At 35.9% G+C, this 23,889-nt stretch overlaps 1 protein-coding gene across 1 annotated transcript; it reads right to left on the reverse strand.

Moving 5' to 3' along the window:
* Nucleotides 1-10,612: 10,612 nt before the first annotated feature.
* LOC113231852 (protein artichoke-like) lies at nt 10,613-16,711 on the reverse strand. The gene is made up of 6 exons (XM_026466387.1): nt 16,482-16,711; nt 15,420-15,616; nt 13,037-15,340; nt 12,206-12,991; nt 11,581-11,837; nt 10,613-11,410 (listed from the first exon to the last, which is right to left on the reverse strand). Exons 2-6 carry the CDS (start codon nt 15,580-15,582, stop codon nt 10,853-10,855), a joined length of 4,068 nt encoding a protein of 1,355 aa, XP_026322172.1. The 5' UTR covers nt 15,583-15,616; nt 16,482-16,711; the 3' UTR covers nt 10,613-10,852.
* Nucleotides 16,712-23,889: the final 7,178 nt, after the last annotated feature.

Below are 23,889 nucleotides of genomic sequence, written 5' to 3' on the forward strand. Positions count from 1 at the left end.
TTTTTTATTTGTTTTATTTTGCTAAATAACTCCACTAGTTATAATTATTAAATACAAAGATCGAACACAAAGAACGATTCCTTCGACCCGACAGGACTCGAACCTGCGATCGCGGGATTCCGTCTCCATAGCTTTACCAACTAAAAAAAAAGTGGGGTTTTCATCATCTTGACGTTTTAGCCCTTGACACAGTGCAACTTTGCCTACATGAAGAAAATAAAACAGAACAGAGTACTAAAAAAACCGACCTCAAAAGTCAAGTCTCTTAGTTTGCCGCCCTTAGAGGTGGAATATTTTCTACAAATTTAAATGGGACCACATCTGAGGTACCCTCTTTCCAACGAATCAAAAAAAGAATAATCAAAATCGGTTCACAAACGGAGTTATCGCGTAACGTTTTAGTAACAGTAGAGTTCCTTGTGAAAGAGTTCGCCCAGGTTAAGTGCTGCCACCTTACCTATTTCTGCCACCAAACAGTAAGGTAAGTATTACTGTGTCCCGGTTTTGAAAGGTAAGGGTGCTGGTGAAATTACAGGCACATGTGACTTGTGACATCGTTATAAACATTTGAACTTCGAATCAACGTATGAAAACAAACAGTATCACCGATGTGGCATCTCAGCAGTTTCAGATAATGCTTTCATTTGTATTCAGGTTGCAAGTGGGCACTGTAACGAACGTCGAGGCTGATGCTCGGTACAATTAGTTGTGTTAATATTTACCAACTGACGCCGAGGACTAATTGGTGCCGTCCTTAGCTGCTCAGTTACAAGGTATTGGTACCCGAGATGTGTATGCAGCTACGTAGAATCAATAGAGATTCGTCGTTGTGGCTAAACAGGCTAGCTAGTAGGTTTCTATACGGTTGAACGCCTTTTCCGAAGTTTAGAACAAACGCAGTTCATATCCTTAGGAGTTAAAAAAAGGAAAAGTAGTTGCGTAGTTTCGTGGGATCCCACACAGAGTGCGATCCCACGCGGGATATGCCACAAGACGCGTCGTGCTGCTACGCGGTTAGGCGGTGGCGTAGCGGCGCGGCGTAGCGGCGCGCCGTAGCGGCAGGGAGGCGTCATGTTGTGTAGCCCCTAACTCGAACCGCACATTTATGTGGTACACCACGTGTCTTTCTCTGCAGCGGCAAGTAATGCGCCTTTGGCGAAAATTATTTGATTTAATATTGTCAACGTATACCAAAATAAAATTAATACCCTTTATAATTTGTTTCTTTTTGTCCAAAATATATAAAACCATGAATGAATGAAATGAATGAAATATTCTTTATTGCACATAAAATTACAGTTAAAATACAATAAAGTAACTTAGGTATAAATATAGTAAGATAATGTGTAACAGGCGGCCTTATTGCTACGTAGCAATATCTTCCAGGCAACCTTAGGATAGAAATTTTGGGGTATGCAAAAGGGGTGCAACCAAAGAATATCATTATAAGTACACTACACAGTAATTATTTATAAACTTGCATACGTAGATAGAAATATCCATATAAATATTATTAATGCATACCAATACATAAATAATAATATTAAATGCTTATATACTTTAAAAGGAAAAAGAAAAATGAAAATAATAATAATAATAATAATAACACACACACTCAACATAGCCCCGCACTAGGGAAACCCTGTGTCGCGGGTGCCATGGACACACATATAGACAACCACAAATTACACCCAAACTCACGAGAGAAACAAATGTAGGTCATACAAATATTTCTCCCGGCCCGGGAATCGAACCTGGGACCTCTGCGTGGCAGTCCGGCATGGTAACCGTTAGGCCACAGAGGCAGTTTGAAATGAAAGGATAGTGGAGAAAATGACAAAACTTAGGAGCTGAGGAAGTGATCCTTGACACGTCTTTGAAGGAATCACGAGAAGGGGAACTTTGAATCGATTCAGGGAGAGAATTCCACAGTCTGATCGCAGAAACGGCAAAAGAGTTGGAATAAAAATTAGAGGTATGAGAGAGAGAGAGAGTATTAGAGGAGGGAAGGGGACGGCAGAGTGTAGAAGAGTGGAAAGTAAAGCGATCTTTGAGATAAGAAGGCGTAAAGGGCCAGAATAGAATTAAGTAAAGAGAGTAAAAACCATCTGCACTGGCTTGGCATTAGATTATGACAGCTAACATTTATGGAAAAACTTTGCTTTATTAAGTCCTCGGTAATTACTCTGATAATTGCTAAATTACCATATGTATAAATCCCGCATATATATAATTATAAGCACGGTCCCGTATGGAGTATTGCTCGCATCTTTGGGCAGGAGCTCCAAAATACCAGCTTGACCCACTTGACTCCATCCAACGTAGACCTGTTCATATTGTCGATGATCCCAAACTCGCAGACGGTATGGAGCCCCTTAGCTTACGGAGAGACGTTGGCTCACTGTGTGTGTTCTTTATAATGGGGAGTGCTCTGAGGAACTTTTCAAACTGGTGCCACCGTCTCCTTTCAATCATCGCACCTCCCGCCAAAGGAGTAGCGTCCATCTTAGATGCCTGGCATTGTAAGACCACGCGGGCATCTCGTTCGTTCCTTCCTACCTGCAAGATGTGGAATGATCTTCCTCTTCAAGTATTTTCTTTGCACTATGATACGGGGTTCTTCAAAAAGCGTGTTTACAGGGCTCTCGAAGGCTGACAACGCATAAGCAGCTCATCTGATGTTGCAAATGTTCATGGGCGACGATGACCACCTCTCATCGAGTGGCTCGTCTGCTCGTTTGCCTCCTTCTTAACATAAAAAAAAATATTATACGAGTTGATCATGAAACGAAAAATTGTGTAATATGAACAAACTGAATTTACAACTTTTGTAACGGACGAATCCTCTTACATACTCAATACACTGTAATAAACACTACTGATTCCCACTGGGGTAGGCCGGAGACTGTAACCTCCGCTACGCTCCTCCAGGAAAGGAAATGCGAAATCTACGATCGTTTATTCTTAGGAAGTTTTGACTGAATAAATATTACTTCAATAATAAATGATGTACTAATAATATAAAGCAAATTGATATTACATTTTTACGATATGAAAGACAATTTGTGAATACAATTTTTTGTTCGGTAATCTGTAACAAAAATCTAAGTACTGGTACAAGCTGATAAAATTATCAAATATACGAAATATTACCATTTAATATTAACAGTAAAATATAGATAACATCAGTGTAAACTGTACAAATTCCGGAGTTTATAATTCCGTTCTAGTTTGGGCTGACTGGTGGGCATTATTTATTTTGAAAGCAGGATTTATTTGCGGAAATGGGTCGGCCCCATATTACTCAGGGGAGAATCCGCTGAATGGCCCTGTAAAATATGCCTTTCGGATTCAAATAACTTATTGTATTCTAAAGGGATTATTTCGTACTAACAGTTTTGTTTAAATAACGATGTTTTATTATAATAAAATGTGAGCAATTGGATTTTTTCCAGTTACAGTGAAATTCGCTATAGGTTTGTTTTATCTATAAACCAAATGTTTTAAATGTTTTTGTATAAATGATTTCTCCTTTCTGTAACTACAGCCATGTCATCGGAAAATCTAATAAATAACACCCTGTGACCATTCACTCTTATACCTCCTGTAGATGTTTCTATAATGTTTTGAATCACGTAACATACGCATAAAAATACAGTCGAATTGAAAACCTCCTTCCTTTTTGAAGTCGGTTAATAATACGAAAAACTATTACAAAATTGGCTCATTGTATCTTATTAAGTTAATCTAAAGGTCAAGAAATTGATGATTCAAAACGAGGCAAAATCGGGTCAAGGGTTGTTTTTTACGCGCCAGTTACATGTTTAACTACGAGACTGAGAGACTGTTTCTATGAAAAGGCCATATATTTTTGTCTATATTTGTGTATATTCTGCTGGCGTTAGTTGAAAGGGCGCTTGTGACAAAAACTGAAAACCGGGAAAAGAATGTTTAAAGAAATTAAATTAAAAAATATCTACTTTTCTCTTGCGGAAACTTCATACCTTATCCACCTAGGAAAAAATAAAATTAGGGACATATTGGCTTTTTTCTGATCACAGCTATGAATGCAACAATTTAAAAAAATGTCACATGCGCCTTTTTAACAAATGGCGGCAGTACCAATGTCACGGATGCTTTCTAATTGTTTCAGAAAATCTAATTTGTGTTAGTTCAAATACGAATTTGGGACATTCATTGCAAATTATGCTTTGCAAAGATGGCATACCATCAATGAATTTAATTTATATAAAAATAATTTTCGATACCACAAAATTATGATCCTTGGATTGATATCAGAAAATTATGATTCAGTTACCAAGGCAATTATCCATAGTCACAGGTGGAGTACACGTCTAGACACGTCACTTAATATATGTATATATATATATATATATATATATATATATATATATATACATACATTTTGCATAAATATCGTTTGAGAGTTTGCCATGTACTTATAATTGTGACAATCTCCGTGACACAACGGTTTATACTGTTTGTGTTAGATGAAGATTTCCCCGGTTTGATTACCAGTATAACCAATTAGGGAAATGACATTTTATAAATAGGTTCTGTTATGGGTATTGCCCCAGAGTGAATTCCGTTACTCTTGTACCAATTGCTTAGTTTGAAACCAGTTGATTGGTGTGATTGTCTGGTACATTACATTATAATTGACAACTTAGTAAGACATTGGATTTTATTATTTTTATTTATTTATTATTTTTAATGTATCAAAGTGAAGCTAGCTTCTGAAACGGATACATTAATTTGTTGAAGTCAGTCGCTTAATGAATAACTACAACGCCAATGAACGGGCGTGTATCTGTGCAGTCGATGCGAAAAGCGCCATTCTGGGACTAATTGATCCGGAACATCGTCTTCTAAATTCGTAAACCTCTAACCTTCGCTAATGTGTTTTATGTAATAAATATGACAATGTAATAGAATCACTAGAAATAATCATATGATTAAACATCTATTTTGTAACAAAATTGGGTCTACAAATTATATTTTACGCTTTAATTGCTTAATATTGTGCTTGAAGAGTAAAAAAGGGATTACGTTTTAAAAAAGCGTGTTACTATAATTTCTTACTTAATTACTACTAAATCAAAAAGGTCAATTCGTTCGCAACAAGTGCCTTAATCAGCTTAACAAAAGAAGATTCCTAGTCACTTATAGACAACAAGCCGGCTTCGAAACATCCACATCAGTTAGGTTAACCCGTCATAAAGACTAGAGTAATAACTATGACGCGTACACACTCTTAACTCCGCACTAGGGAAACCCTGTATCGCGGGTGCCATGGACACAAATTACACTCAACTCACAAGAGAAATAAATGTAGGCCATACAAATATTTTCCGGGAATCGAACCAGGGACCTCTGCGTGGCCGTTCAGCATGGTAACCGTTCGGTCACGGAGGCTGTTAGTTAGTTAGGCAGAATCGCATGAGGATAAGAAGATTTCTGTAATAAAAACACATTTTCATCTCAAAAATACGCTGACGATGGAAAAAAGATTCGTCAGAATCTACGTCTAGAGTATCCCACTTTATGGACGCGAGACATGAACAATCACAAAAATAGGCAGGGAGAAAGAAAGATAGGAGTGATTAAAATTAACGAATGCAAATGGAGAAAATGAAATGTATTGAGAAGGTATCAAATGAAGAAATTTTAAAAAGGGTTGAGGAAGAGACAAATCTTTTTAAGATAACGCAGAAAAGCAGGGGGTAAATGTTTGGACGTCTGTTACGTAGTGACAAATTTATATAAATTATAATTGAGGTGAAGATGGAAGGAAAAAGAAAAAGAGGAAGACCAAGAATGACGTACATTGAGGAGCTGGCTATGAACCGTGAGCATAGGAGTAGGTTATACCGCCAAGAGCCTGGCTCTTAAGTAATATGAAAGGATTGGAAAAAATAGTTTAAATTTCAATGTGTCGTCAAGGTGGCCGATGACCTGGTGAAGGTTGTGGCAATCCGCTGGATACGAGTACCGCAAGACCAGTCCTTGAGACGATATTTGGGGTTAGCCTCCATCAGTGGATGGACGTTTTTCGGCTGAAATGATATCTTTTAACCAGCTTGTTATTGTGAGAGCTATGGCTTTTGCAAAGGTTGCTAAACCCTTATGAGTGGTACATAATTATACAATAGGAATTTAATTGAGTTAGAAAACTTTCATTTTCTTTCTATCGTTAGTTTTGCAAATTGCCATGCTGTTCAAGAAAGAACAACTCGAATTGCTTTGAAATCAGAGCTTGGAATATTGGTTTTTTTACTGGTACTTTTTATCGGTACTTGAGATTTTACCGGTACAAATTCTACCAGAGTTTCCAGGAACCGGCACCTACTATTGATGTAAAGTAATGTTTGCAGTTAATGCGTGACTTGATTACGACTCGACTGCATGCAGTCGAGATCGACTGCAAGCAATGAATGCGTGAAGTAGTTATCAACTTCATGCAGTCGTGGTCTTGGATGCATAACTTCACGCATTAACTGCAAACATGCAGTCAATCTGTTAGCAGCATTAGTTTCACACTGAATATTGACGTGCACAAAATAATATCAATGCAATGAAAACAATACTTACTTTCGTAATTCTGCGCGGGCTTGTTGACGTCGGCGTAAAATAAACGTAGCTAACTGGCAACGTCGCGGGAGCCACTGTCGAATACTAGTACCTTTAAGTAAATATCTGTCTCTCTATTATATCTCCGGTATCAAGTTAGGCTTTTGATAGCAACAGTACTCGTGTGGCGGTAGTTTATAATAAAACCACGAGCCGTCCCGGTGTAGCGTGTAATTACTCTGTATACGAACAGACGTACAGACATGTCAACTAATCTCAGAGGATTTCATTTTACTCACAGAATTAGACCCTTATGAATATTTCATAACAGACCTCCGACTCCAAAGGAGCTTATAAATAAATATTGTCATTATAATAGTTTAATTTAACTTAGGTAATCCAATTAATCGATTTCAGAAATGCAAATTAGTTTCACGAGTTTTTCAAAGACTTCAAAATTCAGTTTTATTATTAAAATTCAGAAGGGAAGAAGGCCAATTCACGGTTGCTTCCTAATTGAAATGTCTATGGTTCGAAGCTGTGAGGCGGCATGTATTTGTGATTTTTTTTATGATACCAAATCGTGCACGTGGTAGTAAGCGTCTGTCTATAACAGTTGCTGTACCGCTCGACGTTTTAAATTGCAAAGATCTTAGGAGAATTGCCACTACGTCCGTCACCTAGAGACATAAGTTCCAGTCCCATTAGCCGTAATTTCACCCTTACCCTTCCAAACCAGAACGCAGTAATGCTCGCGTATCAAAAAGCGTAGTACCACTTAGCTGCAGAAACAGGTAAGGCACCTCCTTGGACGAACTCTTTCACAAGAAGCTCTACGCTAATAAAATTTAATAACTAAGTTAAGAACATTTGAAATTTGGTGACGACTTACTTAGACGTTAAAGAAAGGTCACTGCCCTTGGAAAACGTGTCAAGTCCCCAACCCGCATTCTACCAGCGTGGTGACCTATGGTCTAAACGCTCTCCTCAGAGGAGACTCGTGTCCGGTAGTGGAACAAATAATTAAAATTGTGATTTTGGGGAAACTCAGTCAATTTAATTTATACAGCTTTAACATCACAGTTCATAACAGCTACTTTAAGTAAATCGGTGTACTGAACTTGGAAAAGTAAGTAACTAAATTGGCTACTAAGCTGTCAGTTAGTATCCAGTTAGTATTACCAATTATAATAGGTAGTAACGTATCCTACTACGAAGGGCTAATCTGGCTGCAGCCGTTCGTATATGGTTCGTTGTTCCTATATGGTTCAAATTTGCAAAGATGAAACGATTTTCCATACTTATAAACGTAAGTGGTGTTGCGTGTATGAAAGATAATTTTTATGAAGCCACGCTGACTATAATTGTTAAAGTTAAGAAATGATAATACAATATTAAAATTTTTAAGTAGAAAAATTTGGAAAAAATTTCCTCGAGAGCCGCAGCCTGGGGCATCGTGCCCAGAAGGCTGGCAACATTTCCCCTTTGAATTGCTAAACGTATTCTTTGGCGGTTAACGAAAAGTAAGAAAGTATAATTATTTAATATTGTAAACCACATGGCTCACGGCGTAAATGAATGTAGTAAACCATGTCTATCTGCTTACTTCATTTTCAAGCCTAAAATTTTCAGCAAACTGATATAATTTTTTTCGAACCATCCTAACTAAATCACGTAAAGATCAAAATTTCAAAAAAGCCAGTTCGCTGCACAACTTTGTTTTAAGTTTTCACCTCTTTACTGAACGCTTGAGAATGCAAACCATTTCCGAGTTGTATAGTTTGATCAGTATCGAACACCCCGAAAGGGCTTAGTCAATATTGGATGTATGCTTTAGTTCACTTCCCGTAACGGCACTTAGGTGACAATTAGGTTATGCCACTGCGTCACTCCGTCACAACACGCCGCCACACCGCGTCAATCACAGAATTTGAATAGTCTAAATGTTGACGTCATCGTACCCTGTCACAATCGCAAATGAGTTAATTCACTGGAGATTTGGACACAAATGCACCATCTGCCATTTACATGTCTTGAGTAATATATTTTAAAGCCGTATTATGTCTTCTACACCCTAAGGTTACATTTCTGTAAACAATAATTGAATCAGATGCAGCTAGCATCTAGATTGTTATACAGCGATACTGAGCTGCTGAGCTTTTACAATGCAGTAGAATATATGACATATTTTCAACCTTAATAAAGTATACATTTCTTTGAATGCAATGCAATTACAAAATAAAGCCATGCTGTGCTGCGTATCATTGGCACTTTGTGCCGATACGGGCAATGCAAAGTGTAACTTATTTCTCAAAAATAAGGCATATCGATAATGCCCCATCAAAAATACAGTATACCGAAAACAGCGTAATTATGCACGTTAAATTATGATTCACATTACACCGCGCTGCGTTTGGGCCGGGCAGTACGGTCAAATATCCATATATGCTTTTGTATGAACTTCATGTTAGACCGGGCCGAGTCCGTGCTACGACAGAGTCACGGTCGGGGCACGGCGCGCGGCGTCGAGTTTTTTTCCGGTTCCAAGTCGGTCTGATCGCGACACGTCGTAGTAGTCAGCCTTCATTCGGCTGCACTTGTCTCTTTACGTTTGTCCTGCACCATAAATATCATAAATTTCTTTAGTGTAATTTACTTACCTGGGAATTATGTCCCAATGACGTACATGGGAGAATATAAAGATGGGAGAATAGAAAGGTTAATGAAAAGCCAAAGGGTTATTACAACATTGTACCGCAGACTAAAGTGCCAGACACTACATAAAAAATACATTAACCTTAATTATGCTTATGAAAATACGTTGTTAAGTATCAAAAAACATGTTTAAACCATTCGTGTATTTAGTATATTGGACTGTAGTTCTCAAGTGCACTGGGAACTTAATATTTATAAAACCTAATGTAGCTAAAGTAAAGTTTCCCGGACACGTATCTAGTTATATACTGCTTATTATATACTGATTATATACTGCTATCGAGGTGAGTCTGTAGAAACTTGCCACAGTGGAGTACTGTACACGATTTAACAGCAGCGGTAACACTTTAATTATTGCGCAATAAAGAGGTATAAAATTGTGTAAAAATACAATACCACGGTACGACTAGTGCGTACTCTATATCTTTGAATTCGTGTATCAGGGCTTCGAAAACGAGCCGTATTATCGTAAGATTTAATTAAAATTAAAAAGGTTTTACCGTATCTTGGATACTACAGACATTGAAAAATGTACGAATTAATTTAGAATTTATCTACAAAATCCACCAGGTAGCTAGTATGTATTACGCAGCCCACTGAATATTCTTTTTTACAACGTATTAGTTTCGACAGTGTTTAAAGATTCATTCATTCTGAAAAATTATCAACAAGTACTATACGTTCACAACGTAAGCTACTGTAAACTTTTTGTTTACATCGGAATTTCTTAAAAATTTATGCGTTGTTTAATATTACCGTTCAGCGTGATTGAGATGGCACTCCGGTATCATGGAGTGCCTTCTAATTTACGGTGGGTGACAGTTGGAGATTACCTACGCGGCAAATGTATCCTAACCGTGACGGTCAAATGATAAGTAAAATCGGTGTCGAACGGTGTTCCACAGAGGTCAGTGTTAAGCCACGTTTCTTAAATATTTATGGTGTGCTAGGCGCTGTTTATAATATAACTCGGACCGCAATATATATAACTCATATACGACAAAATGTTATTATTCATGAAAAAGCTCGGATTTTTAAAGTAAAAAAAAATTAAAGTATAAAAAAACTACTTTTACTTTCAAATATTTATTGCGTTTCTTCTATAATAACACTAACGGTAACTTTGAAATTTTGTAATTTTTAATAATATTTCTACATGAATGCTATATCTAAATCTATAGCTATTCATAAGCGAACAGTCTGGATAAGCCTCTAGTTTGTCTACTGCCTATTATATTAAAAAATAATAAAATTATTGGTAAATTTAGAATCAATTTGTTCCTCTTCTACTTATACTTGTAAACTATTTTACAATGTTAAATTGGTAAAAATTGTTTTCGTACCTTATTGTGCCTTGAAAAGTTTTAAACATAGATTATAGTAATTAATAACGTAGTAACCAACTGTAAATCAACAAACGCACTTTCCTGTTACTCATTTGAATGGAATTTAGTATCTGTATTTTAATTATGTAAAATTATAATTCCGTAAATTACGACGTTAATGGTTTCCAAGGTACAATAAATAGTAAAAAACATTTAAAATCTTAAAGTCGATCTAATGATTTCTTACGATTTTTGGTCATTCCTAGTAAAATATTATCAGTAGAGGCTGCATTTGAATTTTCTAAAACATCCTCCTTACTGTGCATAGAATGGTAGTCGTTCATTTCACCCCAAGACGGATCTGACTTCGCTATTCTTTTTCTTTCTTTGATTTTAGTGTATAACAAAATTGAGACCATTATAAAGAAAACTACGAACCCTAGCGAGCATCCAACAATCAGTCCCATTCGTCGGTTGAGAATCATTGAGATATCAAACACTTTGTTAGGCCTTATCTTCGGTGTGACTGATTTTCTAAACGTGTTGAAAGAGGTGCACTCGCTAGACGGCGAGCGCATTAGTATTGAGGCGACAACATCTTCGGGGTTCCTTAGGGTAACGTTTTTGGCCCATGTTTTATTTTGCATATCTTCATCATCATCAACGGTTATAACCGGTTCTTCTGACAACGTGATGATGCAAACGACGTAATTTGTGTTCGGTTCTAAATGAGTAATGTGAGCAGATACTTCGCTTTTTTCTAAATATTTCGATTTGACCTGAAAAAAAGTATGTTAAAAATACTTAATTCGCCATAATATTACTTATTTGTAATGTCCTTAGCTATGTCATCTAATGTTCTTATTCTGGCTAATCAGAAAATTATAAAAACTATCAAACACATTATTTCAATAGATTCTAATCAACAATCGATCTGAAAGCAGCCTACCTCCGAGTAAACATCCTCGCCATAGTACAATATCTGGAGAGCTTTAATCGCTGTGCGGTTCCTGATGAACCATGACACCGAGACAGAGTTGTCCTTGTGCTTATCTACCGACAGTTGCGAGATGACGGGAACATTACATTTCTCCTTCGGAATATCATCGTTGAGACATGTCACTGTGTCAGCTTTTATTACTTTAGGATGGTTCTGGATCCATACCCATGTGTTATTTTTTTGGCAGTTGCAAGTTAAAACGTTATCTGAAAAAATAATTTTGACTAAACTCCACAAATTTATCAATTTTGCAATAATCCGTTCAGTTCATAGTTTATCATCGTAAAAACAGAAAGAGACATGTATATTAAGTAGATTTATTGCGATCATTAGTTTTATGACAAACAAAGTATCAAAGATAGTTGAAAAGTCGTGAATTAACATCAATATAGCACCAAGGAGTTGAAAGTTAGTCGAAAACAATAAAGTAAGATCAATAAAAAGTTAAGTGCAAAGTTACAACTACAAAGTTTACAATGAGTGTATTTGGTAAAGTTGAAAGTTCCGGTTGCTTTTCACTTAATGAACACTTTGCTAACATACTTACAAGGAAGTATGTTATATTTGTTCTCACCTTTAACGGATATTTCTTGGATGTGATTCTCAATAGAGTTCAATAGCTCTAGAGATATTGTCTGAAGTTTGTTATGTCCTAAATCTATTTGTACTATCTTGTTCAAGTTTCTAAAAGCAGTTACGGATATATACTTTATATTGTTGTGTCCCAAATACAGTACTGTCAACTCTTTTAAGTTTTTCAAGTCTTCATTCAAAATATTCTGTATTTTATTGTACGAAAGATCTAAAAGTTTCAAACTGCTCAGTTCTTCAGCGAACGACTCCAAAGATTCAATGTTATTGTTAGCCAAACATAACGTTCTTAACCTGACTAAGCCTCGAAAGTTGCTCGACTTCAATTGTGAAATTCTGTTGAAACTTAAATCTAAATTCTCTAAAAAAGTTAATTTTGAAAAGGGGCTTATCGACAAACGTCTTATCTTATTGAATTTCAAATACAGGTGCTGTAAGCTTGTAAATGACTCGAACGTGCCATCATCTATGTTGCTTATATTAGTCGAACAAATGTGTAGCTCGTATAAGTTAGCCATAAGTGTATTATTGTCTACCTTTTTAGATGAGGTCCAGGGAACTACGGGGTTCCTACTAACGTCAATATTCACTAGTCTTATACCATTTTTTCTATATACTAGTAAAAAATCGAAGTGTACTATTTCATTGTACGATATATTAATGTTTTGTATATTTGGAAAAACGTCAAATATAAATATAGGCAATGTTTCTAATTTGTTATAGCTAATATCAAATAACATTAATTCGTTGTATTCGATTTTCTTCCTGGCTGTTATGGAATTAATTTCATTTTTTTTCAAGATCAAATATTTCAATTTATTAAGTTTCTCAAATCCACTTAATTCTACTCGTGGCAAAAGATTATCTGCAATGTCCAAGGATTCAATGTGTGTCAAATTGTAAAAACTGTTATATGGAACATAATCTAAGAAATTATTGCTTATATTCAACTCCGAAATTGAGTTTTGTACATCAAAAAGCTTTGAAGGAATCGCACTGATAATATTCTGTGCCAAGTTTAATCTCAAAAGATTTCTGTTGTACGCGAATGTGCCTTCGAATATATTTTCGATATTGCAATGTTCTAGCAGTAACACCTCCAGGAGTGGAAGTTGCGCGAACGATTCTAAAGGTAAATAATCTAAGACATTGTATGACAGAGACAAATACTTTAGTCCAGGAATATCGATTGATAACAAGTCTTCAGACGACAGAGAGTTGTTTTTGAGTGAAAGAGACTTTAGGTTATTTAATCCGTGAAACGTGCCGTTCTCTATCATGAATATTCCAGAGTTGTCCAAGTTTAAAGAACTCAATGGCAAACCTTGTTGGAAAATTTGCTTGTGAAGTATCTTCAATGGATTAAATGACAAATTCAAACTTCTTAATTTCTTCAAAGTATCGAAAGCCATACCCGAAATGCTAGCAATTTTATTGTGAGAAACGTCCAAATCTTCCAGTTCGATTAAGCCGAAAAATGTGTAATTTGTAATATTGCGTAACGAATTGTATTGTAATTCTAAAGAACGAGCCGAATCTAAGTACTGAAAGGCAAAATCGTCAATAATTGAAAATTCGTTGTTATTTAACTCAAGTCTAGAGAGATGAGTTAAATTCCGGAAAGTGCTCTTTGTCAAAAATTTTATGCGATTATTTTTCAAACTTAAATGGCGCAACTTTTCCTGGAAGTGAAACATGAAACCGTTTATTAAAGTTAACGAGTTGAATTCCAAGTGGAGGGTGAGCAGGCCCGAGCTCAGTTTGGGCAAAATGTCATTGATATCTGTCAGATCGTTGTTGTGCAAACTTAGATACTTTAGATTATACATTTTCATAAAGGTCCCTGGTTCGATAAAGCTTATTATATTATTATCCAGATATATCTCTTCTACTTTCAAAGAATTCATAAAATGGAATTTTGAGATAAATTTGAGTTTATTGTGATTTAGTCTGATTTCATTAATGTTCTCTAGAGACCACAGTGTACTGTTATGTAAAGCGGAGAAATTATTATTGTCTATCCGTACTTTCTTTAAATTCTTATTATTAATAAAAATATCATGTGGCACTTTATTAAGATAGTTAAACTCTAATCGTAACTTAGTTAAATTCTCTAAATTACTAAAACTCTCACTATGAATATTGCTTATGCAGTTCGTATCTAAGTATATTGCACTAATTTTACTAGAGTTAAGAAATGAATCTATTGGCACATCCAAAATATTATTATGACTTAAAAATACTTCATCGAGTGACGGCATGTTACAGAACAAACCATGAATGTGGTGCAAATGGTTATGGCTTAGATTTATAAATTCAAGATATTTGTTGTTTTGAAAAAGATTCGGGTTTAAAACCTTAATCCGATTATGACTTAAGTCTAGGGACTTCAAGTTAACTAACGAATAGAAAGCACGATAGTGTATGTTGTTAATAAAATTAAAATGAAATGATAATATTGTCAGGGACGGACAAAATTTAAGGCAGTCTTCTGAAATAAATTCAAAATTGTTGGAGTTTAAATCAAGGTACTCTAGGGATATGAGATCTGAATTTTCAACACTGGGGAAAAAGAACATTTCGTTCCATGCGAGCCGCAAAGACCGCAAATGTCTTAGTTTCGAGAGAGACGCTATAGGAAAAGTTGTAAGATTATTTTCGCTCAAATTAACTTCACTGAGCGTGAGTTCTAAACTAGAAAATGCAGAGTCAGATATATCACTTATCATGTTTCCTTTTAAATTCAGTTTCATTAGCGGAAGACCGTAAAAGCTGTAGCTCGGTATATCTTGTATAAAGTTTGAAGTAAGATCTATGGAGATTAGTTTAAGTAGGCCAGAGAATACTTTTTGTGGCATGAATTTGATCTTGCTAGAAACTATACTCAGAGTTTCAAGGCACTTTCTCAGTGGCATGAAGGTGTCATCGGCTATGTCTCCTATGTTGGTCCTGGCAATGTGAATGTGTTTGATGCATAAACCCTGGGGTATCAGATGGGGTCCCAGGGCCTCCTGGTCATCATGAAGGTCGTATAAAGATAACGAATGGACATTTGGTACACTCTTAAGAGCATTCTTCACGTCTTTTATAACAGCATCTTGGCAATCAAGAAAAATACCTGCAAAATACATTTTTCGATTTATAAATTCATTCCCCTGTTGTATTTCATATTTATAATAAAAATAAAAAAGCCTTACCATCTTCGAAAGTATAACATGAACATTTATTACTTCTTATTAAGTCGGGACACCCCAGGGTATTTTCAGCTCGCAAAAAGGAGGGTAGAACCAGTAATAATGAAATAATTTGCAAAATATCACGTCCATTTTTCCTTATCTTGTAGCATAAAATCTTTTGCATAATTACATTATTGTTGTGTATATTTTATTTCAACCTGAAACAAAAAAAACTGTTTAATTGGATAGAAATATCTCCACTTAAGTCTCATTTCGTATATACTTTCTGACAATTATTATAAATTAGTAACTGGAAATTACCTTTATAAAGTAACTGTAGCTTTTGAGAAGAAATGAACTACAGAAGACGAATTCAGTACCTACTTAATTATTAACGCGTTACGTGAGAGAGATCGTTTAAAATGTATAAAGGCTCACAGTATGTACCGCATTACAGTAATATTATTGGGCCTACGTCATAGGCGTAAAGCAAAATGTAGGTTGCAACGTTATTACTTGTGCAATTCAACAGAAACGATTACGTTTATCGATTTGATTCAATAAACTACAAATAGGTCAGTTGAAACAAGTTCAATTAATCCTGAAATCTGCAGCTTTGGAACTGTTTTGTTAACAAAAAAACTTCTCTTTGTGTTTTACAGTATACCCTACTCAACAAAATAAAGGATATTGAACCTTAAGTTTACGTCCTTATGATCTAAATATATAAGGGCGTTTTGTGAGTCAATATAAAATAAAATATAACGTATACTTTTTGACGACCAACTATAAACAAAGTATATTAAATAGGTACAAGCGATTAAATTATAGAGAAGTACGGAAATATATAAAATGTTATTACTCACGTTGAAATATATTAGAAATAACACAATAAACAACACTATATATTAACAAAATCACGAAAGTGTAACATGGTACATGAAAAAAATAACCTGAAACGTTAGAGGTAAACACTGAAGTTTAAGAATTACCTACTAAAAGCTACGAGACTCATGAAAAGTTTATTTTGTGCACTAACCCTGTACCTTCCCTTTTAATTATAAAACGAATTAAAACACTTACCTAGCTTGGTATCTGACCACTACGAATTACGTCGCTGCAGCTTCGCTCTTAGAGCTCATTTTGGCTTGACGAGTGAGCGAGACGAAGTGAGTGCGGCGAATTGCGCCTGTCGCTCCTCTGAGTACAGTGGTACTGGCACGCATGTAACAAGCGGAATTTCAATCACGGCTAAGTTTTTATCAGTTTGTGAGTGTGTGGCGCGCAACGCGGGACGCCTGGGGTCATTAGGAGGCCCTGGTGAAGACTGGCGCGGCGGGCGGCGCGCGCTCTGCACGGAGTAGGTCACCCGTTGTTGCGGCACCCCAACCCACTATTATTATACTTTTATGACGAATCGGATTTTGCTACCCGAGCGGCTTTGTAGTCAAACGGACGTGTATGGCCTTGCTAATATTTAATGTTCGCGATTATCCGTAGACACGCTTTTGATTTGTTTTTAGCGCTTTGGTAAAGAATGCTTTTGTAGACAGCGGTTTTTGTTATTGTAATTTTTAATATTTCAAAAAATGTATTGAACGATTGAATATGATGATGATGAATTTCTTTTAACTTTCCACGTCTCGCAAATATAATAGTTGCGTGAGTTTATAGAGCGTTTAAGATATATTTCCAAACCACTAAACAACATTGTATGTTGAAAACTTAAATAAATTGGAACAAGCTTTGAATAAAGTTTTTAAAGTTCTTTACAGTTTTGAATCAATATTTATACGGATAAAGCTTAGTGGGAGAAAGGTTGCTTCTTAACCAATTAAGAAGCAACCTTTCTCCCACTAAGTTTCAAGAGTTTATAGTAGAAGTAAAGCTCCTTGTGAAAGAGTTCGTCCAGGGAAGCACTTCCACCTTACCTATTTCTGCCGCCAAGCAGTAATGTGAGCATTACTGCGTTTCGGTTTTGAAGGGTAAGGGTGCTAGTGAAATTACAGACACATGAGACTTCTCAACTTATATCTCAACTTATATCTAAGGGTAACGGGTGCAGTATACATCAGTGCCCCCAAGATCTTTGCGAGGCCCACGACTTGTTCATCCCGCCACTTGGTATCATAAAAAAAAAATTGGGAGGTCGACGGTACGAATCCTCAGTGGCATATACAGTCAACAGCACATCAAGCTGTATACTTTTATTCGAATTTAATTTTTTTTAAATTTGAAGAAAAATTTTATATAATGGCGGAACTTCATCGGCTATTAGTATTCGCGATTGGGTGTTAGATGTATTTGGGAAAAAGACAATCACGCAAACCTGAAAAATATGACCGTATACACATTGAGCTAAATAAGGAGATAAAATAATGAATATGACCATAGTGTCGACGGTTTACTTGCGTATTTGCCTATTTGGTTCCTTTGATGTGCGTCAAGAAACCGACCAGCGCAGCGCGCGGTAGCCCAAGTTTGGTATTTGCTGTATTTGTACAATAGGCAAATAAGGCAAATGCTTTGGTAATACATGTTTGCCAAATATATCAATACGCAAATACAAATATCCATGTGAAGTGCCACCATAAGTTACTTCTTGTAGTTCTCCACCAGACGCGATCGAGTGACGACACGTCCTCACTCGATCGCGTACTGTGATACATTCACATTTTTTTCCGCTAAATTTGTTTTATTGGACTGTGATTGTTGTTCCCATTTCCTTGTTACACACGCGGTGACTTAACGACGAGACTCCTACCGATGAGGCTGCTTGTGTTTTGTGAAGTACGACTTGAAGATATCGGCGCCAGTTCCGCGCAGTTGGATTTGAACCGGCGGGCGGCGCCGCTTTGCTCTGACTGCACGTCGAGTTGGCCGCCTGCCCGCTGAGCCAATACTGTTATGCCGTAGCACATCGAAATAGGTAACCACATTCACTTCTTCTTCTTATCTACGCTGTTCATTTGTGAGTACGTCACACTGCTACGGCTACGCATTGCACAGACCGCTACGCCAATTACTTTTGTTTTTGCTCCTCTATTTTTGTAGGCCTTACAATTGTACACACCTGATAAAACCTTAGATATCGAACATAAACAGGACCCCCCCGGAGCTCAAAGAATTTCAAGTGGACGGTGAAAAAGAGACAAAATCTAAGAAACAAGAACACTCTCATGCAACGATGAGAGGTAAACGCTTTCGATCAGATGAGTCACCTAATGCTCAAATAAACAATCCTACCTCAGAAAGAATGTCTGACCTCAAAATGGAGATCATGGAGATTGCTTAAATCTTGAAAAACAGATCAATCTTGATCTAATGTTAAATTCGTGGAAGGATGAACAGGATGTTACTTTATCACTTCTTGTGAGGGATATCGCTGAGCTCAAGACTCAGTGTCACCAAATCCAAAAAGACAACAATGAACTACAGAAAAGCATAAATTTCATAAATAAATCTAAATTAAAGATAATCCATTTAAATATAAGAATTATAAAAAAACTTTGGTAACTTGGTTTCGCTGTCATTTGATTTTGATGTAATAAATGATAAAAGTTACAGGGCCAATTCCTTCTATACAAAATTATATTTCCCATTCTAGCCTAAATAACAAATTAAAAATGATGGAGTAGTTTTGTACGTTAAGGATTCCTTAATATGTAATGTAACGGAACCTGAATTCAATGAAGGTAACTGTTTATTATGTATCATTGACGACACTGCCATTATCTCTATTTATCGCTCCCTTTCATATAATGACTTATGTAAATGTAACACCAGCTTAGGTAATATATTTTCCACCCTACAAGACTATAAACACTTAATACTCTCAGGAGATATCAACATAGATATTAAGCTAAATAGTATAGACTGACTCTCCGGTGAATACCTTGCCTCGCTTGGTCTTTTACCAGGACATGTACACCCCACTAGGCAAGGAAACTGCGTAGACCACTTCATGTTGAAGCTGGAGTCTCGTGCCAAAATTGGAATAATGAAAACCGTCATCACCGACCATTTGCCAATAGCTGTATCGATTCCGCCACCTACTACCCCTAAATTCAAGCCATCCAAATCAGTTACGCGTATCAATTTTTTATCGGTTAAAAAGGATATGGATCACCTCGATTTTTCCTTTATTTATGATGAAGTTGACGCCAATTATTTAATTAACAATGCAACTAACAAATTCATTGAAACCATCCATAACGTAATTATTAAAAATACCCATACAATTAGTATCCCAACAAACATAGAATAATTCTGTGGCTCTAGTGAAAAGGGGGACAAGTCAAAAATGCCTACTTTACAATGAGACGCGAAAAACAGTTAAAGCTTAATATGATATTAAGCGCTAAGTGTTTTTCGAGTTTCCTTGTAAAGTTGGCTTTTTTGACTTGTACCCCTTTTCACCAGAGCCAAAGAATTAAGCCCTGGAAAACTCCAGGATTAATTAGTTGTATTACGAATCGAGATAAGATGCATCTTAACTTTAATAAAGATCCAAAAAATACAATTTTGGAGACTTCGTATAAGCCGTATCGTAACTTATCAAAAAATCAATTACTGGCAGCTGAAAGTAACATTAAAGCAACGTGGAAAGCAATTTAATCTATTACCCATACCAATACTCAAACACAATCTCCCACTGAACTGTTGAATATCTGTAACGGTCCCCAAGTATCTATTGATGACGTAAATACATTCTTTGTTCAAGTAGGTAACAGCCTTGCCTCAAAAATAACATCCAATCTTAACTATAACCCTTTTTCTTATAAACCTACTACACCTGCTTCCACTAAATCAATTGTAATTTCACCAGCATCTGAGGTCGAAATACTTATCAGTATGTTACGTTCTGATTGTACTATGGGTTGGGAAAAGATCCCTGTTAGAGTTATAAAAGACTCCTCTACTGTGCTCACTCCTTCAATCACACACATCTTTAACCTTGCCATCGACTCCGATGTTTTCCCGAGGGTTTAAAAAAAGCCCGTCATTTACCCGACCTTTAAGTCTGGGGACAGGAGCAGTGTTAAAAATTACAAGATTATATTAGAACAATATCAGTCCTAACGACACTTTCTAGACTCTTGGAACGTATACTTAACAATACAATATTATTGCAAAAAAACCGGTAAGGTTGTGCAAAGGGACTTTCTACCGAAGACACCATTTCTGACCTTACACAAACTGTGGTTGATAAACTGGATATGAAATTAAAATGTTACGGGATATTTTTAGACCTATTCAAGGCTTTTGACATTGTCTAGGTTGCCACTTTGATCACCTAACTGGAACACATCGGAATTCGTGGTATACCCCTCGAGATCTTTCGTGACTACCTTACTGACCGCTCCCAATATGTAAAAATAGATAAGTTTATTAACTCAAACTTATCAATAGATACAGGTGTTCTCCAGGGCAGTATCTTGGGACCTACGTTGTTCTTGATATATGTTGTTTTTTATATTTGTGTTGAACTGTGCTTGACACCGTTGAAAAATTGCAACATCTTTGCTTACGCTAACGATACCGCATGAGTAGTTTACGATAGTACCTAGGCAAAAGCAAGGAGCAAGATCAAGAAATCTCTTAAATACGTCATGAAATGACGTAGTTATGACATGACGTAACAATTATACACGACGTGTATAATTGTTATAATTGCACAAAAGTTAACAGAGCAATTCTCGTCGCAAATAGACTATGCACAAGAATTTATTACAGACGATAGATGTCTAATGAATCGCTTTTAAGTTATTTTTACAATTTAGACAATTTAGCGACTAGAGCAAAGTTTCAAGATGATTATAAATTTATTAAGTGTTTCCTGAGGTCATTGACGCCTAATTATGAATGGATGCTTACTAGCAAATCGTTTTTGTCGAAAGACAAATTAAGAAAAACAATTATACAGATGGAAGATATGTGCAGGCACAGAATGCCAATCCAAAGCCAATCGGAATCCGAGAAAATACGAATATCGCTCGTACGATAAAATAATACTCGTAGAGATAAAATGACACTGATATTTCGGACCGTCATTACTCGGATTCGAATATCGAAATTATAATACAGATAAAAATTTTTCGAATTCAGAACTGATACGAATCGGACATAGTGCGTAAATGTTCATAATCAATTCATAAAATAAATTCAGGTTTTCATACAAATTGATCCATCAGCTTTGACTGGTGCTAAAATATTTAATGTTCAGCCTATATCAAGGTGGAAGTCATTATTTTCAGATAACTACCAAAACAATTTTACGTCGACAAGATATCAATCAAATTGCTCACTTACTTTTACTTTACTGTCACTTTTCAAAAAAAGAAAGTGCAAATAGGGACATTTGGTATTGACATACGGTACAATTTTCATCAAAGCCTTTTTATAAATTGTTTTTATATATAATTACCCCACTCGGCTCACTGCATCTATATACACAGTATAAATATAGAAACGACACGTAACACAAATGTGACGATATACAGGTAAAGGGACATTGCGGCAGCATTTTAACGAGCGTTAAATTTTGCCCTGTATGAAAGTACCTACGGCCTTTGTAATAATAAAGTTTAAAACTATTTTGACGAAAATGAATATAACTCTGGAAACTGACGGCCGACTGACCGTGAGATCCGTAAAAAGTCACGTTTCGTTTGAAAAAACTTATCAAAACGAGTCTAGGAAATGAAACTGTGTTTCCGGATTTAAATCGCGTATATTTGTTTTTTCAAACAAACCGACGTTTCGGGCCCTTTACAGGTCCTATGGTCACGGTTGACTTGTAAAGACCTGAGGACCTGTAAAGGGCCCGAAACTTCGGGCGATTTAAACACGGGAAAACAGTTTCATTTCCTATGTGTAACAATCGCGAAAACCTAAAAACTCGATAAACGAATCTAAATAGAAAAAAAACGGACCTAAATCATGTAAAATATTTGATACGCGATTCAGATTGGAAAAAATAGTTTCACTTCCAAATGTGCAGCACTCTCGAAAGGCTAAAAATTGAACATAAATATTAATACTTTGTATTAACTTTATTATAATCTGTAGAGTTGCATTACTTAGTAATCTACATATAATAAAGGAGTAGGGTACGGAGCAATACACTGGTGGATGTGCGCAGAGCAAAAAAACTGTAAGTTGTATAAATATGAAACTTGAGGGTATGTTACTTTTACTTAGTGTAGGCGTACTAAGAACGGATTTTTCGAATTTCAATCCCCTGTTCAACCCCAGTGGAAAAGGGTAAAAATGTTAGATAATATCCGACTACATCACATACGTTTAAGCCCAGAGTAAGTAACTAAAGTACTTGTGTTGTGGAAGCCGGAAACAACGACGGTATCACAAACACCCCCCACCCGAGACAATATAGAATATTTAGTTTTTCTACATTAAACTGGCTGAGGATCGAACCCGTGACCTCAGACATGGCAACACTTTTACTAGTATATAATGCAGATAAAAATTTTACGCGGCGAAGTCGCAAGCAACAACTAATACATTACACTCCATTAAATGTTATTAACCTAAATACATAAGTAATGTTTCATACATTAATATAGTCGTTAATTATTATTATTGTTAGATCCCGGCTGAATCCGTCTCAAAACGGACCAGACTTCTCAAACTTACGCGTCTCAAACCACTTGAGACGCGTAAGTTCCAAAATGCGTTAAGTAATTTATTAACAGATAAATGTTACTATGACATCGACGATTTCTTAAATGACAAACTTAAACCTTATTCACTTGGCGAAGCTTACGTTGCGGATTGACATTTGTAATTAATTTAGTTTTTGAATATATTAAATTTTTTTCAACTTATTAACTAGTATGGACATTAATAATTAAATCTGACGTTCTTACATAGTACTAATAATACCGTACAAATGGAATACTTTAAATATTTTTTCTTTATTTTGTACTGTCATTAATTATGACATTAATTAATTATGTTTGAAATATTCGTATACCAAATCGTGCATCATAGAGAAACTTTTAAAAATTATAAATTTAACATCAAAACTGTGCCAATACTATTATGTACTTTTCTAGCTATGTTGATGACCAAAAAATATTATTATTATTACTTCTCTTCGTTAAAACTCGTAATCTCCGTTTATTGACGCTTCTTATTCTTAAGTGTTCTATTCTTCTGGTTCTATTCTTGAACGAAAACCTTATCCTAACAATCGTTATCAATGTCTATCGGACTTGGTTCCGTAATCTGACAAGTCAAAAATACGAACGCACAATTCTTACAAGTTTGTCATATATATATATGCCAATGAGTGTACATATATGTATATATGTACACACCGTATCGGCCCTACCATTGCGCCGCGGCCGCCAACCGGCCAATCAGAGTCCCTGAATTATTTACGTAATTCTACTTATAATAATATAGCTCTGACCGGCCAGGCGCGTACGGCCGTCCGTAACAATTATATTCAATTTGTTATTATTAT

Source organism: Hyposmocoma kahamanoa, unplaced genomic scaffold (genome assembly GCF_003589595.1).
Source record: "Hyposmocoma kahamanoa isolate Upper Pololo Valley unplaced genomic scaffold, ASM358959v1 66, whole genome shotgun sequence".
NCBI classification, from domain to species: domain Eukaryota; kingdom Metazoa; phylum Arthropoda; class Insecta; order Lepidoptera; family Cosmopterigidae; genus Hyposmocoma; species Hyposmocoma kahamanoa.